The sequence below is a fragment of the Anoplopoma fimbria genome, chromosome 21 (genome assembly GCF_027596085.1).
Source record: "Anoplopoma fimbria isolate UVic2021 breed Golden Eagle Sablefish chromosome 21, Afim_UVic_2022, whole genome shotgun sequence".
In the NCBI taxonomy this organism is placed as follows: Eukaryota; Metazoa; Chordata; class Actinopteri; order Perciformes; family Anoplopomatidae; genus Anoplopoma; species Anoplopoma fimbria.
The window spans coordinates 13,326,571-13,353,649 of record NC_072469.1 but is presented as its reverse complement, the minus strand read 5'-3'; the positions used below and the strand labels follow the sequence as shown (position 1 = coordinate 13,353,649).

General features: G+C 43.5%; 1 protein-coding gene across 1 annotated transcript in view; it reads left to right on the top strand.

Moving 5' to 3' along the window:
- The window catches only part of sspo (SCO-spondin), a 73,316-nt gene that overhangs the window by 23,631 nt on the left and 22,606 nt on the right, over window positions 1-27,079 (top strand). The window contains 62 exon segments of the mRNA XM_054623129.1: window positions 319-423; window positions 545-672; window positions 1,585-1,705; window positions 1,831-1,958; window positions 2,070-2,211; window positions 2,333-2,464; window positions 2,702-2,882; window positions 3,104-3,179; window positions 3,709-3,730; window positions 3,909-4,029; window positions 4,174-4,387; window positions 4,576-4,717; window positions 4,874-5,050; window positions 5,289-5,483; window positions 5,607-5,684; window positions 5,776-5,931; window positions 6,148-6,306; window positions 6,395-6,559; window positions 6,665-6,856; window positions 6,950-7,072; window positions 7,690-7,819; window positions 8,105-8,230; window positions 8,565-8,656; window positions 8,979-9,182; window positions 9,271-9,375; window positions 9,378-9,440; window positions 9,600-9,855; window positions 10,001-10,047; window positions 10,158-10,328; window positions 10,492-10,626; window positions 11,595-11,731; window positions 11,810-11,904; window positions 12,014-12,063; window positions 12,325-12,495; window positions 13,008-13,178; window positions 13,271-13,350; window positions 13,430-13,599; window positions 13,707-13,753; window positions 13,995-14,195; window positions 14,569-14,739; window positions 15,036-15,236; window positions 15,339-15,450; window positions 15,588-15,808; window positions 16,089-16,241; window positions 16,381-16,547; window positions 16,823-16,968; window positions 17,112-17,332; window positions 17,643-17,678; window positions 17,887-18,051; window positions 19,066-19,278; window positions 20,120-20,287; window positions 20,535-20,669; window positions 21,247-21,484; window positions 21,609-21,761; window positions 21,877-21,923; window positions 22,133-22,303; window positions 22,432-22,608; window positions 23,380-23,535; window positions 23,934-24,055; window positions 24,980-25,119; window positions 25,312-25,358; window positions 25,452-25,694. Of these exon segments, the coding sequence (XP_054479104.1) occupies window positions 319-423; window positions 545-672; window positions 1,585-1,705; window positions 1,831-1,958; window positions 2,070-2,211; window positions 2,333-2,464; window positions 2,702-2,882; window positions 3,104-3,179; window positions 3,709-3,730; window positions 3,909-4,029; window positions 4,174-4,387; window positions 4,576-4,717; window positions 4,874-5,050; window positions 5,289-5,483; window positions 5,607-5,684; window positions 5,776-5,931; window positions 6,148-6,306; window positions 6,395-6,559; window positions 6,665-6,856; window positions 6,950-7,072; window positions 7,690-7,819; window positions 8,105-8,230; window positions 8,565-8,656; window positions 8,979-9,182; window positions 9,271-9,375; window positions 9,378-9,440; window positions 9,600-9,855; window positions 10,001-10,047; window positions 10,158-10,328; window positions 10,492-10,626; window positions 11,595-11,731; window positions 11,810-11,904; window positions 12,014-12,063; window positions 12,325-12,495; window positions 13,008-13,178; window positions 13,271-13,350; window positions 13,430-13,599; window positions 13,707-13,753; window positions 13,995-14,195; window positions 14,569-14,739; window positions 15,036-15,236; window positions 15,339-15,450; window positions 15,588-15,808; window positions 16,089-16,241; window positions 16,381-16,547; window positions 16,823-16,968; window positions 17,112-17,332; window positions 17,643-17,678; window positions 17,887-18,051; window positions 19,066-19,278; window positions 20,120-20,287; window positions 20,535-20,669; window positions 21,247-21,484; window positions 21,609-21,761; window positions 21,877-21,923; window positions 22,133-22,303; window positions 22,432-22,608; window positions 23,380-23,535; window positions 23,934-24,055; window positions 24,980-25,119; window positions 25,312-25,358; window positions 25,452-25,694 (8,811 nt within the window).

Here is a 27,079-nt window from a genome sequence, read left to right as displayed (position 1 = left end):
AGAGCAGAGAGGGGAATCCTTGTAACTTTCTTCTACTTCTGAACACAGACATACCTCAAATATTCAAAAGACCGTTTACTGTACCTTAGAATTGTCATAAAAAGGGAATGGCAGTAGACAAGAGAACCCACAGTTTGTCAAACACTACCTTAGGAGTAAAAATGTCAAACTTAGAAGATGATGGAAACGAGATGAGAAGTAAAATAAAATTCTATATAGATTGCAGCACTCAAGAGGTCCAGTTTATTGTCGTAAAATTGCAATCATAAATTGAATGTGCTCCCACATTATTCTTTCTGTTCTACAACACCTCTGTAGGTGGAAATGACACAATTCTTGTGACAATTAGCCCTGTCACTGTGACCTCCAAGCCAGCAGAGGGCACTACACCTCTGGTTCCCACATATCCACTTCCTGCTGGAGGTTAGTGTATTTTTGACATTATCAGTTAGTCATAAAGTTTCACCTGTAGGGCATTTGAGCTTTTTAAGCATGTAAATGCCCTGTAACTTTCATGGAATCCCACCTCCTCTTCTCTGTTCAGATGAGTGTTGGTCTCCTCTGGGCGTTCAGACTCTTCCAGCCTCCAGTTTCAGTGCCTCATCACAGCAGACTGGTCACCCCCCTGAGGCTGGTCGCCTCCATTGGTGGGACCCCCATAGAGACCTCCAGGTACAACAAGACGATAGATTTATACAATAAGACCTGACTTTGTACTTTTCATCATGGTGAAGTTGCTGAATCCCCACTAGCCCATACCCTGACATTTAAAAAAAAACATTTTCACAAGAGTGATGGGTCAATTCATTTTATTAATAACTGTAAATGTTTTCTGCCTTCCCATCTCTGACCACTGAATAGCTAACATGAGCTCCTGGGTCTTAAGGTTCTTGCTTGTTTGTTTATTTCATAATGCTCCTTTGGTTTCCAATCCCAAACACGAACTTGTGTTGTACAGTTTGTTTACTTGTTTTTTAACCATAACAGCGATGTGGCTCAAGTGATGGCAATGTCCGGTAGTTGGTAAGTCGGTCCAAACACCACTTTAGTCCAGGCTGAAACATTTTCAAATTATTCGATAAATAACCATTGGCATTTGGCACAGATAGTCAAGGTCTACTGGGGATGAATGTGAATGTCTTTGGGGATTCTCTGACTTGACCTTTCGTGTCACCAGCAGCTTTTGCCTCTGAGTGACACTTTGGTTTCTGACCATATACCTGCAAAGCCAATGCTAATATTGTTGTTATTGTAAGTTTCCGACTCAAAAATATTCAAATTAAGTTTGCATGTCATAATTTCAACTGGGAAAGTGAACTGAAAGCTCTGACATATCCAGATTGGCACTCACTAAAATGGAAATACTTGAAAACCAAACAAATATGGATGCCAAAATGTAATTAAACCTTAATTGAATAGATATGGTGTTATAATGTCAGTATGCACTATTTTGATTTTCACACCACCAACTCTGTATTTATACAAAGTATTGATGACGTTAACGGTTGCAAGTCATTAGCGTGAGAATTTTTCACCCATCACTACCATACAATCCATTGCAATCTGCAAATAATTTCTCTGCAGGGCTGGAGTCCGGAACCCGAGGAGTATAAGGACCTACCACAGCGGAGCCCTGAGGGACACACTAGCAACACACAAAGCCCATACCTACAGACAGACCTGCTGAAACAATTCAACATCACTGGTAAACATTCATGCAGGTGCCTTAAAACAAGTACAGAGTAAAATGCTGGTTAACTAAACACAGATCCTACAAGAGATTATGTAGCAGCAAAATAAATAAAATGCTTTCGAACTACCCTCCTGTAGGTGTGCTTACTCAGGGTGGTGGTGTGTTCGGCACATTCGTGTCCAGCTTCTACCTCCAGTTCAGCCAGGATGGCAGACAGTGGTACACTTACAAAGAGCTTGTTACTGATGCCCGGCCCAGAGCTAAGGTGAGACATCACACCCATCAAGTCCATGTAACTTTTCATCATGCACATTGAAGGCCACTTGCCATTGTTTTTTTATATCTTGTCATTGATGTCATATCATTCTATTTCCAGGTTTTTCATGGCAACCATGAAGACCGAGGGGTGGCAGAGATCCGACTGGACAGGATGGTGTCGGCTCAGTTTGTCCGCCTGCTGCCGCACGACTTTCAGAATGGCATCTACCTTCGACTTGAGATCATGGGCTGTGGAGATGGTCAGTAGATAGTTTAATGCTACTCTGCTGGTGTTATGTGTACAAATGTGATTTTCTAAAATGCACTCATCTCTTCCCCCAGGTTACAACTGGTTGACTACCCCCACTCCTCCCTCCCCAGTAACCCCAGTAGGCGGCTGTAGAGAGAAGGAGTTCCAGTGTGAAAACAGTCGCTGTGTGCCAGCAGGTCCACTGGGAGTTGTCTGTGATGGAGTCAATGACTGTGGGGATGGATCCGATGAGATGTACTGTGGTGAGCTTTTAAAGTCAACACATCTTTTGTTGTATATGAGCCATGCAATTTTATCATGTTTTTTTGGGATGTGGAGAAAAAAAAGCCTGTTTACATCAGATTAACAGCCATCTTTTCTCTAGCCCTTGATCCAGATCATGGTGCTTTTTAGTATTCCCTAGACTGGATTTTTAAGTCACTTACCAAAGCTGAATGTAGAAATCCTTCTTACTAATTCTGACCATTTGCCACATGCAGGTACACAGCCATCCACTACAGCCATCAGTCCACGCAGCTGCCCTGCTGGTCAGTTCTCCTGCCCCCCACCAGGGGGCTGCATCGAGGCAGCGCAGCGCTGTGACGGGATCCCCCACTGTCCAAAAGGAGAGGATGAAACTGGCTGTCATTCCCACGACAACATCACCACCCAGGCAGACAGGTAGAGGGCATCATTTTGATTCCTATCAGTGGTAATAGTAGTTGAAGTTATTGCGATAATAGATAAATCATATTATTCATCCACCCCTGTAATCTACTCCTTAGTTTTTTATCTCATCACTCCTCATCCAGTTCCTCTTTCATTCTTTCTAGTTGTTGTCAAGTGTTCAAGAAGCATTTGGGGTATTTTTCTCCTCCTCATTGTTATGTGCTTATTTACAGACGATACACAGCCACCCCTGCTCCTCTCAGGACTCCACCCAAGGCTGCTGTCACTCATCCTGCAGTAAAACCAACGGTAAGACAACACTCCAAATATCCATTACTATGTCACCAATGTTTGTGACTCTTTATGTCCTTATTTACAAATTCTTTCTTCCTAATGTAGGATTAACTAAGCAGGAATGGACTAGCAACGGTTCTACCAGATATGATGCATATAAGTCAAACTGGCTTCATTAAAAATAGATACATACAAATAAATGAACATGCTACAGCATCATACACATACAGATTTTTCAGGGTTGACTATGGATGCTGAAAAAGCATGTGATCATCGTGAATCGTCTAATATGTTTAAACTCAAGATTATAGATTTTATAAAATTGTTATGTAAATACTCTTCAGATAAAATTTCCACTTTAAGTTAATTGTCTGTCGAATTAATTTAAAAAGAGATACAAGACAGGGCTGCCCCCTTTTCCCACACCTGTTTGTTCTAGAAATAGACCTGCTTGCACATAGAATTAGAACACCATAAGAGTTCAGATGTTATTATAGGCACATACTAATATATATACTTAATTCATTTTCTAATGTATTTACAGGATGGTGGCCCAGGAAATCGTGGTGAGTTTGAAATTCGGTTTAGACTTCTTATGTTTCGAGAGCAGCAGCCTCTGTTCATTTCTTCTAAACATATTCAAATATTCCTGCAGACCAAACGCTTAAATGTGTTGTGTTTGAAGTGTTCAGTTTGCCAAACTGGCTCTGTTGGACGGTGTTAAAATTGTATCATATTCTGCAGCCATCTGCTCCTCTCCCCTTGGACTGGAGGATGGGAGAATTCGATACGGTCAGCTGACGTCGTCCTCGCACCGCGAGAACAGCCCTGCTGATGCTGGACGACTAAACATCGTCCCTAACGTGTGAGTGATCTGACCTTTGATTGGTGGTCACCCAAAAGCATACACTAGCATGAACATCTGATGTGGGTTTTTTTTGCATGCACTTAAATGTCTAAAATATGAAGCATCATTTAAAAATAACAATCCATATCATCCTCTGTGCAGTCAGGTTATGGAGCCTGGATGGAGCCCCTTACCTGCAGATCCTCAGCCATATTTTCAGGTGGATTTCCTGGAGCCCACATGGGTATCAGGGGTGGTGACCCAGGGCAGTGAACGTATGTGGGGTTACCTCACTAAATACCACCTGGCCTTCGCCCTGCACAGCAGCCTCTTCACAAACTATACTGAGGATGGGAAGCCTGGTGGCCCTGCTAAGGTATTTGTACTAAGTTGGATATTAAGTGTCCTATTTAACATCAACTGTTTTCTGTATTTACATATATCCTCAAATGATGAAATGCTCCATAAATGTGTTCATACATTGTAGCGAATAAGAAATATTAGATGCGGTATTCTATTCATTACATGTGCTCATGTGAGAGTGCCCTCTCGGTTGTGGTGTAGGTGTTTGAGGTGCGGATGTCAGGGAGGAACCCCGTGACTCGCTGGCTCGGTCGGTTGGTCAGAGCTCGCTACCTGCGCATCATCCCTGTGGAGTTCAGACACACCTTCTACCTGCGTGTTGAGATCCTTGGCTGCAGAGGAGGTGAGGAATTCAACCGAATGCACAACAAAATGATAACAATCATAATTCTCAGGACCCAATTCCCCTTGTATACTAGCTCATCTTTGTTAAACAGAACTAGTGTGCCTACTTTACATCAATGTCTTTATGAAGCATCTTTTCCTCCTGCTCTTGTAGATGAGCTGGTGACCCCCATGAGTGTAACCTCATCTCCCTCTGGTGGTGGGAAAGTGACCGTGCAGCGCTGTGAGCCAGGCATGTTTGCATGCCAGCACAGTGAAGAGTGTGTCTCCATCTCTGTGCTTTGTGATGGTCGAGTGGACTGCAAGGACCACTCTGACGAGATCAACTGTGGTGAGGGTTGAGCCATATTCAACGTGTTTATTTTTATTTACCTTCTTTTAAGTCCTACCACAACACCAATTTTATTCTCCTAACATGATTTAGTAATTCAAACAAATTTACATTTGATAGTTTATCAGACAATTAAGTCAAAAAATAAACAGCGCCTTTCTGATCTTCCTTGTGTTCTATATTCTTTTATTAATGTCTGTCTTTATTTTTGTTTTTTTCTCCTCGTCCTATTCTTCAGGTACGGCTCCAACCAAAGGTTCTCCAGGGCTGCAGAACAAGACCAGCTCCGCGGGGGGACCAGGTTTTCATGTTAACAGTACCACAGGTGCCCCTGGCCTCCACACCACCAGGTCCCAAGGTGGCCTTCCTGGCGTCGCTAGCCCAGGGGTCACAGGTCAAACTGGACTTCAGAAGACGACAACCTCAAGTACAGGTAAAATGTGCTATTCATCAAATCTGCTTTCCGCTTATTGTTTTGGGGGTTTTCCAAAGTTTTACCCCTTTTTTGGGTGTGTCTATTTGTAAGTAACTTCTTTTCAACCATTCATCTACTCAGGGGTCACCACAGGTCATCCTGGTCTGCATCTCACCACAACCCGCCATTCTGGAAAACCTGGTTTGCAAACCACAGAAGGTGAGAGACACAACAACCTTGCTGTTTTTTTCTACAACACTTTATACAGAAAGGGCATATTTTGTAACCACTGTTTTATTTTTATTCACAGCCCTGTGGGTTGCTACAACTCCGTATGATGGTGGCCTACCCAGAGTGCTTTGCGTGGAGGGACAATTTGTGTGCCGGTCCTTTGGTTGTGTCGACTCGGCACAGGTTTGTGACGGGAGACGGGACTGTTTGGACGGGTCAGATGAGGAACGCTGTGGTATGCATCGACAACCTGTCAGTGGGCAGACTAGAACAGAAATACTAACAATAAAATGTCGAAATAGTGGTATAGATGATATTGGTGCCTTATTGAAGATATATCATTTCACAATGGACTTCACACACATGCAGAAACGGACGTGTGAAAAAAAACTTGGAATGTGTAAAAACTTGTATGTGAAAGTTCTGTTATTGTATTCGCATATCTTATCAGGCACCACAGCCAGACCAGTGGTGACGACACAGGGTCCCCATGTGCCCAGCCCCTGCTCTCCTAAGCAGTTCTCTTGTGACAGTGGGGAGTGCGTTCACTTGGATCGCAGATGTGACCTGCAGAGGGACTGTGTGGACGGATCTGATGAGAGAGACTGTGGTAAAATATAAACGCACCTCAAAAGTGGTAATAAGGCAGAAAGAAACAGGGAAACTCTGATTTCTTTTTTCCCTTTCTTCTTCTCTAGTGGACTGCATCATGTCCCCGTGGACAGGGTGGAGCTTGTGCAGTGTGTCCTGTGGTCTGGGCTCCTTGTTCCGGCAGAGGGACATAGCGAGGGAAGCTCTGCCTGGAGGGACCTGTGGTGGAGCTCAGTTTGACAGTCGAGCCTGTTTCCCTCGGGCATGTCCAGGTATGTTCTCTGAACCTGATGTCAAACAGGACTTGACTTTCATAAGCAACCGGTCTCTGATCTAATAAACTTCTCAATCTCATTCTCTCCCGTCCCATCATGTAGTCAACGGTCACTGGTCACAGTGGTCGGAGTGGTCGACGTGTGACGCTCAGTGCGGAGGTGGTGTCAGGCAGAGGAACAGAATCTGCTCTGCTCCTCCTCCCAAGAACGGTGGGCGGGACTGTGAGGGCATGACCCTGCAGAGCCAGAGCTGCAACAGCCAGCCCTGCACCAAAGACACCGACACGCAGACAGGTGGCCCATACTCTGTCGAACAGTAAATTCTGTTGTTGGTGTTTCAAGTTTAGTCTAATTCTCATTACGTCTGCTACCTGATTGGTTGTTCAGGTTGCGTCAACGGCATGGTGCTGGTGACAGAGGCGGACTGCCAGGCCGGCAGGGTAGAGCCCTGTCCTCCCACCTGTTCACATCTCAGCATGAGCAGCAACTGCACTGCAGCATGTATACCGGGTAGGACACATAGGAAGGGATGGGAATGTTGAGCAATGTCATTGTTTGCTTTATAATGTCATGTAGACATTAGACTAACATTGGGTACATTTGTGAGGCCCAGTGTCACATTGAATAAATAGTTTAGAGTATTTGGATTTTTATATTGTTGTGTTTGTATGGCTAAATTCGAAACACTAGATATGTTGCATTTCAATAGTAAGTGCCATGTCAAAAATGTTAAAGGTCTCGTACCTTTAAACGATAAGGCTTGTGCCCATTCAGTGTCCATAACATAAGACATAATACTGCCTCTTTTATATGCTCCAAATGTGCTCAAGAGCAATTTTGTTTATCAAGATAACAGCTCTGTTGTTGCTCAAGTAACATTAAAATTAAGTAAAAAATTAGCACTAGATAATTAACTGGAAGTTTCCAATTGGACTAAATGAAATGTACTATTGTCGTATTTGGATTCAGTGGGTTGGAAATTTCATAAGCTCTACTAACATTAACAAAAAAAAAATTCAAAGCCACAAACCTCTATTGAAGCATTGCCGATATTTCCTTCTGAAACGATAGCCCACAGTCACTGGTAGCTGAAACGCTGATAAAGACATACATTCTGTCTTCTCCAGGGTGTCGCTGTCCCGATGGGCTGTACCTTCAGGAGGGGCGGTGTGTGAATGCCAGCCAATGCGTCTGTCTCTGGGATGGTCAAATGCTGCAGCCAGGACGGACGGTCAGCAGGGACCAGTGTTCTGCATGGTGAAAGACACAGTAGCATTTATTTCTCTATTTACACTTTGAAAGCGAGCCTGATTTTCACTGTGCCCCAAAATGCTAGATAAGAACAATATTTTTGCTTTTTTTAAAAGCTGTTTCCTCTGAAGAAGAGTCATCTTTTAGTTGATGTAAATTTCTATTTTAAATTACACTCAAGTTCTTCCCAGCAACGGCTTTGATCACTGGACTGCTGCCTTATGTTTAAAGAAAAGCAAATCTAAATGGAAAAAAGCTAATTTAAATTTATTTCCTTTTTTGCTCCATCAGCGTGTGCATAGATGGACAAGTAACTTGTGACACCTCTCTTTGTGTGGCCACTTGTCATTGGTCAACCTGGTCGTCATGGTCACCATGTGATGTAACCTGTGGTCTGGGGCTCCAGCAGCGCTACAGGTGAGCATGTTAAATTCAATAGATGAAACAAGATACTCTATCAAAGGCTTTGATATACTGATTATAATAGCTCTGTACTTAATCTATATTTATGGACACTCTAAATTACGTGTAAAGTTTTCAAATTACTTGTATGGATATGTTTATATAATCTAAATGTGCTATTTTCACTGCTGCATCATTTACTGTCTGCTGCTGCAGGTGTTGTTACTGTAAGCTAATTTGTATTTCATGTGGAAATGTACTTGTTATAGACAGTTTTTTTTTCTGCTCAGACATGCACCACCCATTGACTTTGGATCAGGTGACTCTAGTCCTGACTTTGTCTCCTCAGGTCTCCAGTGAACCCAGCTGGAGCAGTTAGAATCCAGCCCTGTACAGGAGACTCCTCTGAGGCTCGGCGCTGCTCCGGCTCCTGCCTCCCTGGTATACCAACAGTTTTCATTATCAACATTAGATCTATGATCTAACAAAATTCTGTTTACTGAAATGCTGCATCTTGGACTAAAATGAATGTAAGCAGTATATAAAAACTCACTTATCCTTTCAATTTTTTCAATAGCACATACTGTAGATTTTATATTGTAGTGGGCTTTATAGTATACTAACGTATAAGTGTAAAGAACTACTTTATGAGCAACAGTTACAGTGAAGCCTTTCTTCAAATACTTAAATGCAAGTCTTTGGCCAGTATCCTAGTCTTGTAAATCACTTGCATACTTAATGACTTTGTCCTCCTCTTGTGCAGTGCTACCTGATGGAGTCTGGGGTAAATGGACCAGCTGGTCTGAGTGCAGTAAGACATGTTTCAACCACGTAGATGATGTTGGAATCAGGCGACGATTCCGCACCTGCAACCACACGCACACACCCTTCAACCACACACGTGCGGACTCGGCCTGTGATGGAGACGGCGAGGAGCAAGAGCCTTGTAACACTGTCCACTGTCCAGGTATCACAAATGTAGAAGAACACACAGAAACCACAACTTCTCTGTTCTCAGCAGACTGAATAGCTGATTTTAAGTTGTGTATTTCCAGTGAATGGCGTCTGGTCAGCGTGGTCATCATGGTCCAAGTGTTCATCAGAATGCGACTCCGGCGTCCAAACGAGAGAACGGTTGTGCGGTTCACCCTCACCACAGTACGGGGCAGCAGCTGCCCTGGGCCACACATACAGACAGGAGACTGCAACTCCCACCCCTGTTCAGGTGTAATATGTGTGAATAGTATTAATCTATAATAGAAATGTGTGTGACTTTTTATTCTATTGAATTGTCTATTATTTAGCTCCTTTTATTTAATCCAACTCATTGGATAAATGCCTGTGTGCACGTTCAACATTCAGTCCTCATTTCCTCTCCTCACAGGTGTGTGCCCAGAGGGCATGGTGCACAGGACACCAGCAGAGTGCGAGGCTCACGGCGGTGCGTGTCCACGGGTGTGTCTGGACATGACCTCAACAGAGGTGCAGTGTGCCACCGCCTGTTACGACGGCTGCTACTGCGCCCTGGGCTTCTACCTTTTCAACGGCAGCTGCGTGCCTCTGGCAGAGTGCCCGTGTTACCACCAGGGGGAACTGTACCCAGCTGGTGCATCCATGCCTGTTGATGCCTGCAATAACTGGTACTGTCGGCCGGTGTCCAAGATTTATTTTGTTGTGAAGTAGACAAAAAGTCACCTCTGTCTATATTTGGATGATCAAAGTTTGTGAGAAATTTAAAAATATTTTTGGAGCCTCACTTGTTCTTGCAATGTGTGTCTCAAACAGTACCTGCACTAATGGAGAAATGGAGTGTGGAGTAGCTCCCTGTGCTGGTGAGTGGTTTTACTATTAATTGCTGTCTTTAGGTATTTTCTTCTCTCCTCATTTGGGTCCATTCTTTCTGACTTTCTCCGCCTTTTCATCCTGTGTGTGTGTTTCTCAGTGGACTGTGGCTGGAGCAGCTGGACCCAGTGGAGCGCTTGCAGTCGAACATGCGATGTTGGCGTGAGAAGACGATTTCGTTCGGGAACCAATCCTCCTCCAGCGTTCGGAGGTCGTCCCTGCAAAGGAGACCGAGTTGGGATGGACACCTGCAGCATTGAACCCTGCCTTGGTGAGGAGAAGTACTTGGTTGCTAATGTTAATATATACAAAATCCAAAAATAAGTTGCCTGTTTTTATTTAACTCCTGTGTGCATTCAAGGACATCCCCCAAAAAATACAGAATAGAAAAAAATAAAACAAAGGAAGTTAATATAGTTGTGATGTGTCTAAAGGTGTAAGCGAGCCATGGGGTGCGTGGTCTGAGTGCTCTGTGACGTGTGGAGGAGGTTACAGGACCCGAACCCGCGGACCCATCCGAACCCACGGCACCGCTCAGCAGTTCAACGCCTGTAACCTGCAGCCCTGTGGTACAGCAAGACATAATCTCTCATCTGACAATATTGTCATGGTTGTAAAAGTATTGTATACTTCGGTACTTTCAAGAAGATAGAAGAATGTATAATACTATGTTATGTTATTATACTATGTTTAATAACCTCTGTCACATGTTTATTGCATTAAATCAAGGTTTTTGCAGAAGAAAAGAACAATTAGAAGCCAACAAGGAAAACAATTCAAGTTCTTGAAAGTGCTCAAACAGAGTTACAGAAAATCATGGACTCATGAAATCATGAATTCATTGACGTTGTATTTCAATGTTGTCATAGAAAGTACAAAAAAAACTAAAATTGAAATGTTTATTCTTATACATTAAATCCTACTCTGTGAACAACATGTCCTCAAACAACGGTTCATGTGATCTTAAAAAACAAGTCATTTTTGTGTTTTCCCCGACGAATGTTCCTGGTTTGGGTACAATAAATAAGTCCTGACTTCCTTAGAGTCAGCCCTGCACGTCCTAGCTGATAATTACTTTTTTATATATGAATAACAGTGTACTTTTTAATGTGAAAAATGCTAAATATGCATTTCTGCATATTTTGCAGGGCTGTCAATTTTTGTCGACTATTCTGTCATTTTAGTTTTGGTCCGCTAAGATTTCTTTACTAGTTTTTTTTTCAGGCTGAATGACTTATTTCCAAGAAACTTATGAACACATCTTTGGTACAGCCAAGATTTTGTGTGATTCTTTGTGGAGGAACTCAGCTTTACAGATCTGATGACTAAAACCAACTAATCGATTAGTAAGCAAAATCGTACGTGTGTAAGCCAACCAAAGATTCCTTTGGTCAAGACCGCCCTCATAGTTTATGTCAACATTAGTATCAAAAGATTTAATTCATTGTCAGATTGATTAATTATAACTGTTTTAGATTCAAGCACTCGCTACCCAAAATATGTCGATCACTGCTTGGGCTCTGTGTTGCTGTGTCAGGACATGGCAGGGTGTGTCCTCCAGGCCAGCAGTGGAAGCAGTGTGTGAGCGGAGCAGTTTCATGTGCAGACCTCACGATGGACCTCAGCAGGAACTGCACGCCGGGCTGCCAGTGTCCACACGGGACGGTTCAACAGGTGGGTGTGAGGTGGCTAAACACAAACCGATATACTGTAATCACGGACATATTGCTGATGGTTCCTTCATATATCCAGGACAGTGTGTGTGTGCGAGAGTCTGAATGTCGCTGTGACTTGGATGGAGAGCAGTACAAACCAAGAGATATTGTACCCACAGACTGCAACAACTGGTAAGTTAAACCGACTTTGTTTTTAATTGCTCCATGAGCCATAATGAGTCATCAGTGCAAAGAAGAGATACAATGATGATTCATCTTCTTGTGTGTGTTTATATTTCAGCACATGTGACGCAGGAAGGCTGGTAAACTGCTCTAAAGTCAGCTGCAATGGTAGGCAAAAAGTCTTTAAATTGATCTTTTTCTGTGCTTTTATAGTTTTGTCAGTAACAGTAACAGTTTGCATGCCAATAATGTCTCATTCACATCCTGACTAAACTTATTTTTGCAAGACATAACTGACACACCTGAAAGAGAAGTGAAGAATAAGATGCTATTTTTCCTCCTGCTCTCTTTCACCTAATTTTTTCACCTTGTATCTTTCTTGTTCTGTTCCTCCACATATACACACACACAAAAACACACTCTCTCCAGTCGATGGCCAGTGGTCAGCGTGGACTCCCTGGGGTCAGTGTTCGGTGTCGTGCGGAGCGGGTCTCCAGTCTCGGTACCGGTTCTGTTCCAGCCCCCAGCGCTCTGGCAGTGGCCTGCCGTGTCTGGGCCCTCACAGAGAGGACCAAGTCTGCATCACCGCTGCATGTGACCGTGAGTTTATTTTCTGTTCATTTGTATTTACAGACATTCTATTGATATTTTAAATGTATTGGCATTACATTTTCCACTCCTCATCTTTTTACCACAAGTTCTGACAGCAGCGTGAGCAAACTTAATTTTCTCTGGCTGGCAGGAGTCGTTTGTCAATGACAGTTAAATTGTACATCCTGTAAGCCACAGTACACAGTATAACTTACAAGTTGACATTAAAAAAACACACTGTATAGAGCTATTGTTCACATTATTTTATAGTTTACTCTAAGAAATAAAAGCTCATGTTATCTTGAGGAGTCCATAAGGTGAAAATTCAGATTTGGATTTTTTCATTGATTGTCTTTGTCCACACTGCCATGTAAACTCCTGCCTGTCTTTACTTGTGTATGTAAGACAGATACATACTTTACAACCAGCACGTTACTTATGTTACAAGGTGTTTTAAATGACCGTCACATCCTGGGTGATTTACGTATTTACCTGCTCCTTGACCTGTTGGCTCCTTCCAGGTGACGGGGGCTGGGGTCAGTGGAGCAACTGGACTGAGTGTACCAAGTCCTGCGGCGGGGGGGTTCGAAGCCGGAGGAGAGAGTGTGACAGTCCCAGTCCAGAGGGGGAGGGGAACTACTGCGAGGGTCTGGGAACTGCGGTTGTAGCCTGTAACACTGACCACTGTCCAGGTACGCTCACAGAAAATGTGTTTGGTCAACATGTGCAGTTTCAGATTTGTTCAAACAGCAAATGCAATATGTCATTATGTGTGTGTTGCCAGTGGCGCCATGCTCGCAGGTCCCAGGCACAGTGTTCAGTAGCTGTGGTCCGTCCTGCCCGCGCTCCTGTGACGACCTGGCTGTGAGTAACTCCTGTTTCCACTCGTTACTCCTGGTTTAACATTAAGAATTCCTGTGATGATTTTCTTCCTGTCCCTCAGCACTGCGAGTGGCAATGTGAGCCAGGATGCTACTGTACGGGGGGAAAGGTCCTGTCTGCTAACGGGACAGTCTGTGTAGGGAGAGAAGACTGTCCCTGCATGGACCTCAGCACCGGACACAGGCTGCAACCAGAGGAGACCACTGAAGCCCCTGACGGATGTAACAACTGGTCAGAATAATGGAGCACATGCTTCAAATGCATGTACACCACAGTTATATTGAACAGAGAAACAGTCAAAAAAACATAACTATGTTGGTGTTTCTTCCTTTTTTCAGCACCTGTGAGGTTGGGAGGCTCAACTGCACCAGATATCCCTGTCCAGGTGAGTAAGACTCTGTATATGTTAAAAAAGTGGTACTTATGCATGATCGAAAAACAACACATAACACTGACTTTTGAACTGTCTTTCTTTCTTTGACTGTAGCTAAAACTCACCAACAATAAAATTATGAACTTGTTTTTATTTCTGACTTCATGATTAAAAGAATACCAGCGTAGGAAAACAAAGTCGGCGCTTGGGTAGGCCATGAATGTAGATTTTGCATCCTTCTGTGTGTTTCCAGTGTCGGGCAGCTGGTGTGAGTGGTCAGAGTGGACTCCTTGCTCCAGGACCTGTGGGGCAGAGTCGGTGTCCCGCTACAGGAGCTGTGGCTGTCCTGAGCCCAAAGCTGGAGGAGCGGCCTGCCCCGGAGAACAGGAAACGCACAATGGGGTCGGAGTTCAAATCCAGAGACAGCCCTGCCCTGTCATCACCTTCTGTCCAGGTATCACTTGTTCCTAAGCTTATTCATCAAATTAAAAATGTAGAAATTCATATTTTATTTCACTGAAGAACAAAAGCAGGTTACAGACCCCAGTCATTTCTGAAGATAAGGTTTTTCTCCTTGGTGGCTTGACAAAGTGGCATTTTAATATTTTTCACTCCTGTTTTGATCTCAATTTACTCTTCATGTCTCCTCCATGTTATCCTCTCTTGTTTCTTTTTTTGTATCAACATGTCTATGTCTTTCTTATCATCTTCTGATATCCTTTTTCTACAGGTAAACAAATGTAACACTACGTACTATCACACATCCTTAGTTTCAGTTTCCCTCTGTTCATCGCTCTCTGTGTTTCCTCTCCTCACTCTCCCTCTAGTCCACGGTTCGTGGAGTCCCTGGTCAGTGTGGTCGGAGTGTGATGGGTGCGCCGGCTCTACCACTCGCACAAGGGATTGCAACAGTCCTCCGGCCAGGTTCGGCGGGCTTCCCTGTCTTGGAGAGAGCAGGCAGAGGCGCGGTTGCCATGACAACATCACCGTCTGCTCAGGTCCGTAGCATTAAGGATTGTATATTAATTGTGTAGTTATTTTATTTTGAAAAGCACTCATATTTAAAGGAAGGTAACTGGATGAAAATGTAGAAGAAAAGCAAGAGAGGCCTAACAAGAAACAAAGTGGCACTCCTTTGCATTTTCATATGTCTTCTCCTTGTCAATGCTGGCTAGCTTCAAGTTTGCTTCTATATTGCCAAAAACTCTATGGAAACATACTAGACCATAAAACCCATCACTTCCCTCATCTGTGTAAATTCTCTTCAAACCGTACTTCCCCCTGCGTTCTGCAGACTGTGGTGGAGGCCAGGAAGAATGGCCTTGTGGGAAGCCCTGTCCCCGCTCCTGTTCTGATCTCCATGGAGACACAGAGTGCTTGGACTCTCCTGGGTGCAGAATGACCTGCGGTTGTCCGGGTGACATGGTTCTGCAGGACGGAGTGTGTGTGGCCAGGGAGGAGTGTCGCTGCAAATACCACAACAGCTCTGCTACTGGTTAGATTTACTATGGGTTTCTGTGAAAATGGCTAATGAACGTGTTTACATTGTATTGGTAAACTGTGTTGAACTAAGCAGAGATGTTTGTCTCTGATATAGTAATGACATTCAGCGGTCTAGATCCCAGTAATGCATCATGGGTATGGCCTGGTGGATCTGATTGGCAGTTTGCAAATCCAGGAGACAGCATCATCAGTGACTGCAGAAACTGGTACAGTATAACTGATAAGCTCCACAACATTAAGATTTTAAATAAAATTAAATCAGGTTATATAATATAGATTTTAATTTACTTGTCTTTATTACGTTTTTTTCGTGAGTTTTGCCATCTCTCTCACTTTATCTCAGTTCATGCGAGGCTGGGGTCCTGCAGTGTCATTCGGTCCCCGGTTGCTATGTTGACGGTGGCTGGAGCCAATGGGGGCCCTGGACTGAGTGCTCGCTCTCTTGCGGAGGTGGAGTCAAGTTCAGGAGACGCAAGTGTGATAACCCGTCCCCCCAGAGCAGTGGGAGGGGCTGTCTGGGAGTTGCTGAACAGCGGAAAGACTGCAACATACACCTGTGCACAGGTAGTCCGGTCAGAGTTTGGTTTTTAGACTACACAACTTTCAGCTTTACTGAAATCTAAAAGAGGAGTTGATTTTTTTAAATTAGTCTTAAAAACAAAGATGCTTTCTTTGACATTTGAAAAACAAAGTCCTCAGCGAATGTACATTTATGTAGTAGTATGGACTATATTGCAAAATGAGATATCATTTATTAAGAATCTTGTTATTTTTATATTGGACATACTGATAAAAGTATCTGTTCTGTGAGTTGTGTCACATCTCAGTGTGTTTTTGACTCCAGACTCAGTGGGCCCGTGGCTCCCCTGGTCTCAGTGGTCCGTGTGTTCGGTCAGCTGTGGAGGTGGACAGCAGACCCGCTCTCGTCTCTGCAGCTCTCCGCCCTGCAGCGGCCTCAGCCGCCAGAGCAAGACCTGCAACACCCAGGTCTGCCTAGGTAAGTTCTGACTCCCTGTAGAACATCTGTAGCTATGGCGTCAAAGTTATGATTACTGTAAGATCCAGGGAAACTTGGTAAAAATGCTTTTGCATATCTTAAATCTGCATCTCTATGCTGACATCTCGTCATTGTGCAGAAGTGGGCTGCCCTCCTGGCAGGTTGTACAGGGAGTGTGAACGAGGCGAGGGCTGTCCATTCAGCTGCGCTCAGGTCAGCGGCAGGGAGGGCTGCTACTCCGATGGCTGCGAGGAAGGCTGCCACTGCCCCCTGCACACCTACCAACACCATGGTGTCTGCTTGCAGGTGGGTTCCCTGTCATCTGATAACTTCAGCATTCTGACTGATGACTCATGATGTCATGCATCTAAAAAAAAACAAAAAACATTAAACCATGCAACACAAAAATACAAAAAGGTGGATGTTAGCATATTTACAACAAATGTAAACCTAGCATTACTGATTTTAAGTCCAGAGGTACTCCAACATAATTACAGTGATGAAATGAATGTACCATAGAAACTGTTATTTAATATTGAAAAATATTTTTTTTTACAGTTGCTCTAATATGTGTGTTTCAGGAGTGTCCCTGTCTAGTGGACAAAGAGTTCCTGGCGTCTCTGCAGAGTTTTTCTGTCACGCCAGTCTCATCTCTGCTCCTCCATAACATCACTGAAGGAGTGGAGCTTCAGTCTGCAGACACACTGCTCCACGACTGCAGCACCTGGTGAGCACAAAATCTTCAAGTCATACAGTCCCACTCTCACTACTCCAAAGACTGTCATCTACTGCCGGACAATTAGAGGGTAAGCTCTTCAGACCACTAGCCCCAGACCTCACTCTCCACCCCCTTTCCCCCCTGTTCTGTAGCGGCTGCGAACATGGCAGGTGGAACTGTTCCTTGGAGCATTGCCCGGTCGACGGCGGTCTGTCACCCTGGGGCTCCTGGAGCCCTTGCTCGCTGTCCTGTGGAGGTCTGGGACTAAAGACTCGCTCCAAGAGCTGCACACAGCCCGCCCCAGCCCACGGAGGGAGAAACTGCCAGGGGTCACGGCAGGAAACCACCTACTGCCAGGCCCCTGACTGCCCAGGTACAGGAGCTGGTTTAGGTAGAGTAGACACTGAATCTAATGGGTGTTTATAGAGATGGAGTAAAAGAATGATGTTTTGTTACGGCAATCGACTTGCAGGTGAGGGATATTGGAGGTGCAGAGAGACTAAGTGTCTCTACATTGAAGTTAATCATAAAAATGTAATTTCATTAGAAAGGGCTATTGTGAATCCTTCATTAATATCCATTATAAATAATTATAGTCAGTTTATACTGCCAACTGCTGGCTTGTGCACAATACTCAATGGTGAGGCTTGTACTGATAATGAATTGTTGCTTGTTGTTGGCAGTGATTGTTGGTCCTACAGAAGAACCAGTTTTACCAGGTAAAGTCTCCCTTCATACAAAGTTCAATACCAGTTAGTGTCTTTTCGAGTTTTTACTCTTTACTGGTCTTTGGACTTTATTTGTCTTTATGGAACATGGTATTTTGATTACGTTTATTTCAAACCCTGTCTGCTACCATCTTTCCTTCATGAGACAAAATTACTAATTTAAATGACTACTGCGTCTTTCCTCCTCAATCTTCTTTAGATGAGGATGCTGGCTTCTCTCAGTGGTCTTCATGGAGTCCCTGCACTAAGACCTGCACGGATGCCCTCAGCCCAGCCAAGAAGTCCCGTCATCGTCGGTGTGTCAAACCCCCCTGCTCTGGAAGCTCTCACCAGGAGAAGGCTTGTAACCTGCCCCAGTGTTCAGGTTGGACCACTCACGTTATCTCTCTCTGCTGTTGTCAGGGACTATGACTGCTGCCAAGACTTTCCTTGCAGTCAAACATGAATTTCAAGGAACTAAAAAACTGATAGCTAATAGTAGAGTACTGTAGGTTCCGGTTGTGGATTGAGGTTGTGTGTGTGAACAATAAACAAGGCTCAAAAACAATTTAAAAATAATTTGTGATAAGATGAAAAATGCCTTTTTAATGGCTTATATGAATGATATGATGAATTATTCAGATATAAGAAGCCTGTGTTTGAGAAAGCACATGATAAAAGTTATCTTCTGCATTCCCCCAGTCAAATCTCTGAACAAACAGTTTCATAACATCTGTCAGTTTGCTGTTTGGGACCGTTTGTGTTGTGGCTTGGTTTGAAATTTCTCACCATGCTTATCTCAGAGACGACAGAACAGATTTTTTACTGGACTTATTGTTTCATCTACATACAGAGTGACATCAGAAGAGAATAGTACAGGCCAGATGTGTTATTCAACAGCTTTGTTTAAGGATAATGTGAGGTTTTATTTGTACATAAACTCTGATTCATCAAATCTAACCAGGAAGTAGGCAGCTGAAGTGTTTACTGTTTGATATTTTTCTTCCAACGGAGTGGCTAAACAAACAAATGGGAAATCCATCCACCAAAAAAATATTATACCCTGTTTGAATGTGTTGGTGTGAATTGTGCGTCTGTTTTGAGATGATATAGGTTATGAATAAAATGCTCATGGTTCAGTCCTTATTCTGGCTTCAACTAGAACATATTACTAAACTCAATACACTGCTCATTTGATGTGACTGCGTTTAAGAAGAGCTCTGTGTTCCGTGAATAAATATTGCAACATTAGTGTGAATACAGCAAACAAATGGTTTACTGTAGTTAATAACAACAGGTGAATAGAAAAAGAGATGACATGCCATCAATTAAGTCACAATTATAAGCTATACAGATATTCAACTCCTATATCAAGCAGTCTTTTGTGATATGTTCCCAGGTGGTGGCGAGGTATGTGTGGGGGCAGACTGCACAAAGAGGAACTGCTCGTGGACAGAGTGGGGGGGGTGGAGCTCCTGCTCGCGGTCCTGTGGAGTGGGTCAGCAGCAGAGGATCAGAACCTTCTTCAGCCCCAGGACCAACGGCTCGTGGTGCGACGACATCTTAGGAGGAAACCTGGAGCATCGCTTCTGTAACATCAAGCCCTGCCGAGGTCAGCCAACTGCTCAGCCTGTAGAGTCAATCTGCAACCCATTCAGTAACTTGACATTCATGTCGGTGACTGCGTGTCCTGTCTTGAGCATAAATAGTCAATTTAGGGATTTTCAAGCTTTACCGTTTAACAGTTGTGATAATTGTTATCAGATTAACAATTTTGTTTTGTAGACTTTTAAAAGTCTGAACCTACAACTTCTTTGCCACAAAATAACAACTTTTTGGCAACAATACAAGCAGACATGATGTTTGTATTTATGTATAATGAATATGAAGGGGCAGATTAAGCCACCACTATGGACTAAAGTGGGCACTCAGCCTCAAATGTCTCCCACGCACTTTGCATTGTTTTTGTATAAGTTATTAATAAGTAATCAGTTAGTAATAACCTCATGAAGCATACATATATAGAATAAAGAGCTCCTGTAGATGTTCACACTATATATAGTCCTCAAAACTAGATTTTAACTCAGGTTGCTTACAAGATTGGCCGTCAAGATTAGGTAATAATGCGTGTGTTACTGTCTGGGGAGCCTTAATGCCTAAAACTTTGGATCCACAAATGGGTTAAAGGGTCTCCTGTTTATCATGACCAAAGTCCTTTTCTTGTGTTGGTCATTATTCCAATCTGTAATAAAATAACATGGTATCAATCAAGCCGATTGCTGCAATTACTTTAGTGAGTACGTTGTAATCAAAACCAATAGAAATGGTGGCAAATGTGAAAATAAGAGCCAAGTTGTAATAAACTGGTATGATCATTTAGTGTGAAACCTGTAAAAACACTGTTGTTCTCTATGCTTGCTATGTTCATGTTTGTCTGTGTGTGGATGTTGTAGTGGATGGAGGTTGGTCCCGCTGGAGTCCCTGGTCCCGCTGCGATAAGCGCTGTGGCGGCGGGCGATCCATACGAACTCGCTCCTGCTCCAGCCCTCCGCCCAAGAACGGAGGGAAGAAGTGTGAAGGAGAGAAGAACCAGGTCAAACCCTGCAACACCAAACCCTGCGGTGAGACTGACCCAACATGTTCACACACACACTTGTTTAGTTCAGATTGCTATGAACCCAATGGTAGTTCATCCTGAGTAAAGACCAATGCTCATTATTCAGCATATGGCTATTTTTCTAGGTGAGGCTTTATGTTGAAAAAGTGAGCACAGCCTCTAATCAGCATTCTTAGTGAGGAACGTTATGCGAAAGGAAATGCCTGCAGTGTCATGGGAAAATTCATGACCTTCTGTTTGGGTATTGTCAGATGAGAGAGGGTGCCCGCCGGGCCAAGAGTTCGTGTCGTGTGCCAACCAGTGTCCACAGCGCTGCTCAGACCTCCAGCAGGGCATAGAGTGCCAGGGCAACACCGAATGTCAGCCCGGCTGTCGCTGCCCTCAAGGTACTGAAGCTGCTATCATTATATTAACAGATAAGCCTCTGTGTGTGTGTGTGTGTGTGTGTGTGTGTGTGTGTGTGTGTGTGTGTGTGTGTGTGTGTGTGTGTGTGTGTGTGTGTGTGTGTGTGTGTGTGTGTGTGTGTGTGTGTGTGTGTGTGTTTGTCTGCATATCCATATATCCATGTGATTCTTCCCTAACTGTTCTGTTCCTGCTGGTACTGAAAAGATATGTGTGCACAAACTGTGTCTGAATGAGCCTTGATGCTGTTAAGTTAAGATCAAATAAACCTGGTTCACCTGTATTACAAAACTATATACAATGGTATCCAACCATGCCTGTGGTTAAGCTAAATAAGAGAGTTTTGTTTCTGCTAAAGTTAGCATTTATGGGATGTTGAACTCATGACCTCAGTTGTTCTAAAATCATGGCAATGCCCTTATTAGATTTTTTTTCTTCTATAAAATAAAAAATAGTCCCCATCAAAACTGTTTCCAATGACATTTTTGGATTATCTTCAAATTATCTTTTTAATAATAGATTAGCTGTACACTCTTTGAAATATCTGATGTGTGTGTTCAGGCCAGTTGCAGCAGGACGGGGTGTGTGTGCAGCTGTGGCAGTGTGACTGCGTGGACTCACTGGGACAGATTTGGGCGGCCGGCAGCTGGCATCAGGCGGACTGTAACAACTGCAGCTGCTCGGACGGACAGCTCCTCTGCACCAATCACAGCTGCCAGGCCACCTGCATTTGGAGCTCCTGGTCCAGCTGGGCACTGTGCAGCGTCTCCTGTGGGCAGGGCCAGAGAACCAGATACAGGTGAGGGAAAGAAAATCACAAATACCTGTTTATTCATTGATATTCCTACCCCCTGTGGCATAGTATTTATTTGTTATAACAAATAAGCAGCAGACTAAACCAGAAGCACACTGTTGTGTGTCAGGTCTCTGATTCAGGAGTCCGGAGGACCAGATTGCCAGTTTGAGGAAGTCCAGCACAAATTGTGCGACCCAGGACCTTGCCCACCTCTCTGTCTCCATGACGACCGGGAGCTCGGAGTGGGTGACACCTGGCTGCAGGGCGAGTGTAAACAATGGTGAGATGGATGCACACATTTTGCTGATAAAAGGGTTTGCAGCAAAAAGAAAAAAATAGGAATTGAAAGCTTCTGCTTTCTGTTCTAAACACACTAATTTGTTTTTTCTTCCTAGCACATGCACCCCAGAGGGAGATTACTGCCAAGACATTGACTGCATAGGTAGGTAACAAGACTAATAGTCAATGCGGTTGAATAGACTATATAGTCTGCTATATACTCAGCTTACATTACTAGCTTACTTCTAATGAGAGAGTATATAGAAGTTTCCCTTTGACCTGTGACAGGGACCAAAAAACGTTGACTGACATGCTGCCGAGTTGCCCTGAAAGATACGTGTCGGATAATCAAATCCTGTGTGTTGTGTCCAGTGGATGGTGGTTGGACCCCTTGGTCAGTGTGGTCTGACTGCTCAGTTACCTGTGGACGGGGCACACAGGTTCGGACCCGCGCCTGCATCAACCCCCCTCCACGTAACAACGGGTCTCATTGCAGCGGGCCGGACAGAGAGACACAGGACTGTCTCACTCCTCCCTGTTTGGGTTTGTACAGACATGCCACAATTCTATTTATCGTTTCATACATTCATTCATTCATAGCCATATAAATGATAATGTAGGTTAATGAACTTCACATTTGCCCCCGATCATATCGACTCGCTTGTCTACAGATGATCTTTGCCCCTGGTCACCATGGTCACCGTGTTCGCGGAGCTGCGGTGCAGGTTCTGTGTCGCGGCACAGGGTGTGTGTGTGTGAGGAGGGAGGAGATTCAACGTGTCCCGCTGAGATCGAGGCTGAGAGGAACAGACAGGAGACCCAGCTGTGTTACAAGCAGCCCTGTCCAGGTACGGACAAAACACAACACAAATGCTGCTTTTGGTTGCAGTCAGCTCAGTAATCTGACAGAGTCCCTGTGTGTGCTGTACAATGAAATATCTTACTTATCTCATTTTATTCTGAGGTCCTGTTTGTGGTGGGTCTGTCTGATGATGTGAATTATTTCTGTGTATGGGAAACCATGATAATTAGGGGGATGTTAACAGCTTTTCTGAAGCGGTGCACATATTGTAAATTATTTGATGTGTGCATATGGACATAAGTGATGATCTCGACCTGGTTCGATCCACACCTGGGTTGAGTCAGTAGAAGTCTTTATATGGACCCTCTTGGTCACTATGGTCATGTTTAATAGATTGTGATGAGGGAATTTTTGCTATCAAAGTTCAATAAATAGATGTATTTTCCAACCCCGGCCTTAGCTAAATTGAGCAACTGATTAATGCAATAAATTATTTGATATTATCGAACCATCCGTTATTGTTAGTGTCAGATCATAGTGGTAGCTAATTGTATTTCAGCTGTACTTAATTAATTGATGCCAGCAAGACAGCTTTATATTTATTGTAAAAGAGGAAGGCCTAATGTTTGGTGTATAAATAGATCTATTATACGCTGATTAACTTAGCAGTAGACTCACCCGGGTCAACTCTGGGTCACACGAGCACAAGTCCAAGTGCTGCTTCACAGATTCCAAGTGCACCACAAATAACCTGAAGTGCTTGTTAGAACCTGCATGTACGTACCACCAGATTAGTTGATTTTGTGTTCCTCTGCAGGCTGCCCCATGTCAGAGTGGAGCGTCTGGTCTCAGTGCTCCTGCGCCTCTCAGAGGCAGCAGCGCTACCGTGTAGCTCTCTCCCCAGCCACCAGGGGGCAACAGTGCACTCCTGTTGAAACACAGAGCAAGACATGCAGTCTAAATCAATGTGATGGTGAGTAAACACCAGAGATACAATTAATAGTATGTGTGTGTGTGTGTGTGTGTGTGTGTATGTATGATTCTGTATGAAAAAGTAAAAGTTAAAAGTAACTTTTTTATCACCTGGTTAAACATTTACCCACCTAATTCAGAGATTATTTTTCTATTAGGAATTTAAACAGATTATCCTTGCAAAACTTTTTTTTCCACATGTTCTTCAGTCATAAACAATTTAGATAAGAGTTTGTAAATGGATTTTCAGAAGGTTGGTCTGCCTTTCCTCCCAGGGCTTCTGTACAAAATGGACACACAGGAAATCAAGCAACAGCTTTTTAATTCAGATTGTTTTGTTTGTGTGCATGTTTTATTTTGTGCATTTTTATAATGTTTTTATTTTTCTCATGTTTGTAGATTGCGAAACCCCATTTGTGTACTCAGCATGTGGTGCGCCCTGTGAGAAGCAGTGCACACTGCAGGGCCATGGTCTGTGTGTAGGTGTCCGGGAGTGTACACCTGGCTGCTATTGCCCACAGGTGATCATTTCGGCTGCCACTTTGTTCAAATCAACATTCACACACACTGTTTCACTCACAATAAAGCAAACCTGGGTTAGTCAAAGTTGGAAAAAAAATGCCCTCAGTGTTCATATTTCTGAAAAAGAGCACCTTAGGTTGACACTTATCCTTATACTGGAAAGCCAAATATATTCTTGATTGCTGGTCATTGAGAAGAAGAGAATCAAAAACATTCTGTCTGGTCAAAACGTTCTACTCCTTCTCCTAATTGCAAACTCAGTATTTGCAGTGTAGAGCAAAGGACAACCTTTTCAACATTGCAGTCTGCGTGTTAACATCTTTTTGCATTCTGCTGGACTGTATGTGTGTGTCTGTATGAGACCAGAGCAAAGATATATTGGCACAAGTTTGAAAAGTGAAATATGCTGTACTGCATATTGTTGTTAATACATCACCTTGATATGAGTCATGATGACATTTTTCTAATGTTGTTTGGCCCAGTTTGGAAATTTCCAGCTTTGATTTATTGCAAAACTTCCTCTCTGATAGACTGATGATATGCACATACAGCAGCAGTGAGGAGAGATAATGAAATATGGAACAGAAAGCAGATCACCAGAGCTGTAGAACATGCCGGTTACCATAAGTCATTTCACAACCTTGGATAAGGTTTACAGTGTACCACCATAGAATACTTTTCACTGCCATGAAAAACTGATTTTTCATGGCAGTGAAAACAAGTTATAGCCACAATAGGTTGCCATAGCAAACATTTATTATTGACACATCCAGCAGTAACATTTTCATTTGGAGGTGTGTTTATGTCCACCTGAAGAATGTAAGGCCAGTATTTGCCCTCTTTTAGCTCTAATATATATACACAACTGTGAAAAACAATCACTGCATCAGCTCTTGTTCTCAACAGTGTGTTTTTCCTTCCAGGGCCTGCTGCAGCAGAACGGTAGCTGTGTTCCTGCAGAGCAGTGTGGCTGCATCCACCTGCAGCAGCAAGCTTCAGGACAACCACCCACACCTGTGATTGTCCCTCAGGGGGCCACAGTCACCATAGGCTGCAGTACCTGGTTAGACCCTGGCTGTTACAAACATATGGAGCTATTGCAGAGGGACTAATGTTTTCTGTATCAGTCCCCCTCTGTCACCAAAGTAGTTTTCCACTTTTATGAGACAAAACGTTTGTCTGTTTGTTTGGGGATCTATTACTCAGTTTGACATATTGTGATACTAATCTGTTTGTTGGCTGATCTGTCCTCCAGCCTTTGCCATGATGGAGCTTTGCAGTGTGACGTGAGAGAGTGTGAAGGTAAGAAAGCAGGGCAATGACAGTAATGTGAAGAGCTCCATGTTGAATGATGCCATCATCCTGTCAACCTGCTTTTTTCTCTCCTTCTTTCAGTCATCCTCAGCGAGTGGTCAGAGTGGACTCCCTGTTCTCCCTGTGTACCCTCTTCCTCCCTGCAGCACAGCAACTCCCAAGCAGGAGTCAGCAGTGGCAGTAAGATGGTCTCAATCCAGAGGCGTTTCCGGGCTTGTTTGGACCTGGATTCAGGTCTCCCGGTCTCCAAAGAGGAAGAGCAGAGCCAATGTCCAGGACCTCTGCTGGAGGAGAGGCTCTGTCCAGATGCTAACATCTGCAGAGGTAACGGTGTTTGTCCTAAAGGACAAAAACAGGTTCACAGAGGAACCGAGTGAGTCCTTTTTCTCAGTCCAGTTCCTCAGTCTGCCTTTGTCGAGTTGCCCCTTTAACTCCAAAGTGAGGGAAAATAACGAATGGGATGGTTTTGCTCCGCCCGAGTTCCCCTAAGCATGGGTCAGCAGTTTTGATACTTGATGCTCACATCAAAAGATCGTATGCAGACAACGCAGGGAACAAGCCGGAGCTAGACAAGCATGAAACCAAAGAAAAAAATCACAGATCCGGAGTGTGATTTCTCTTGACAGAAGCGGGAAATACTTTCATGGCCAAACACTGTATGAGTGGCATACAATGCAATGCAAACAATTTCTTTGATCATGAAAAAACATGGAAATCAAGGTGCTGTACATAAGCCATAAAAGGGCGTCAAGACGAGTTTTACAAGCAAGTATAAAAAGATTAAGAAAATAAAATAGAAGATAAATGTGAGTTAACACTTTATAAAAAAGACCAAACAGAATAATAACATTACAGTTGTCTACAATTTGAGCTAGTGGGAGTTGGTTTTAGAGTTTCAACAGATGAGGCCCAGGAATGGAGCCTTGGGGAACTCCATGTCATTTTCGTTCACTCAGATGGGGAATTACAGATGGACACAAAATAGTCTCCATCCTGCAAGTAAGCTTCATACCAGATGAGGAAAATGCCAGAAAGTCACACCCAGTGTTCAATGTATGGTCTGGGGAGTATTAAAAACAGAAAACAACAGATGTTTAATCTCTAGAAAGAAAAATCAAAAATATGCTACCAGGTTTTCATTGTTCTTCCTCTGAATATTTATTGAGTGTCAGTTCACTGCTGTCACTTAAGATTAATAGTCACCATCAGCACATAGTTTAAGGGCTTGCAATCGGTTTCCACAGTGAAAAATGGCATTGTGCATCCTCGCCGCAGTGACACTGGAACAGGGACTTGAGGAAAGGAAGAGTTTTATGTCCACGTGTCTGTGAGGACACACACTGTAAGGTCGATTGGGTTTGGTGTTGTGTGTGTGTGTGTGTGTGTGTAATGTTCCATGTCTGTCTTCAAATATTTCATAGTGCAAGGAATGAGTCATCTCTACAATCCCTCCATTCTTCATGGGCCCTCCCCTTTGGATATGAATGGAAATGTCTCTAAATTACCAACATGCCCAACAAACTTTTATTTGCAATTCAAATATTGGAAATCTTACACTTCATCATAGTTAGTCCAGATATCTTAAACCGCTCAGAGAGGTTTCATTTACCATGAATGAAAAGAACAAAGTCTTTCTCAAACATTTAAATTAGACATCTCATTGGCTTTAGTACGCTTTTACATAAGTCCATAAACAAGGAGGCTTTTGT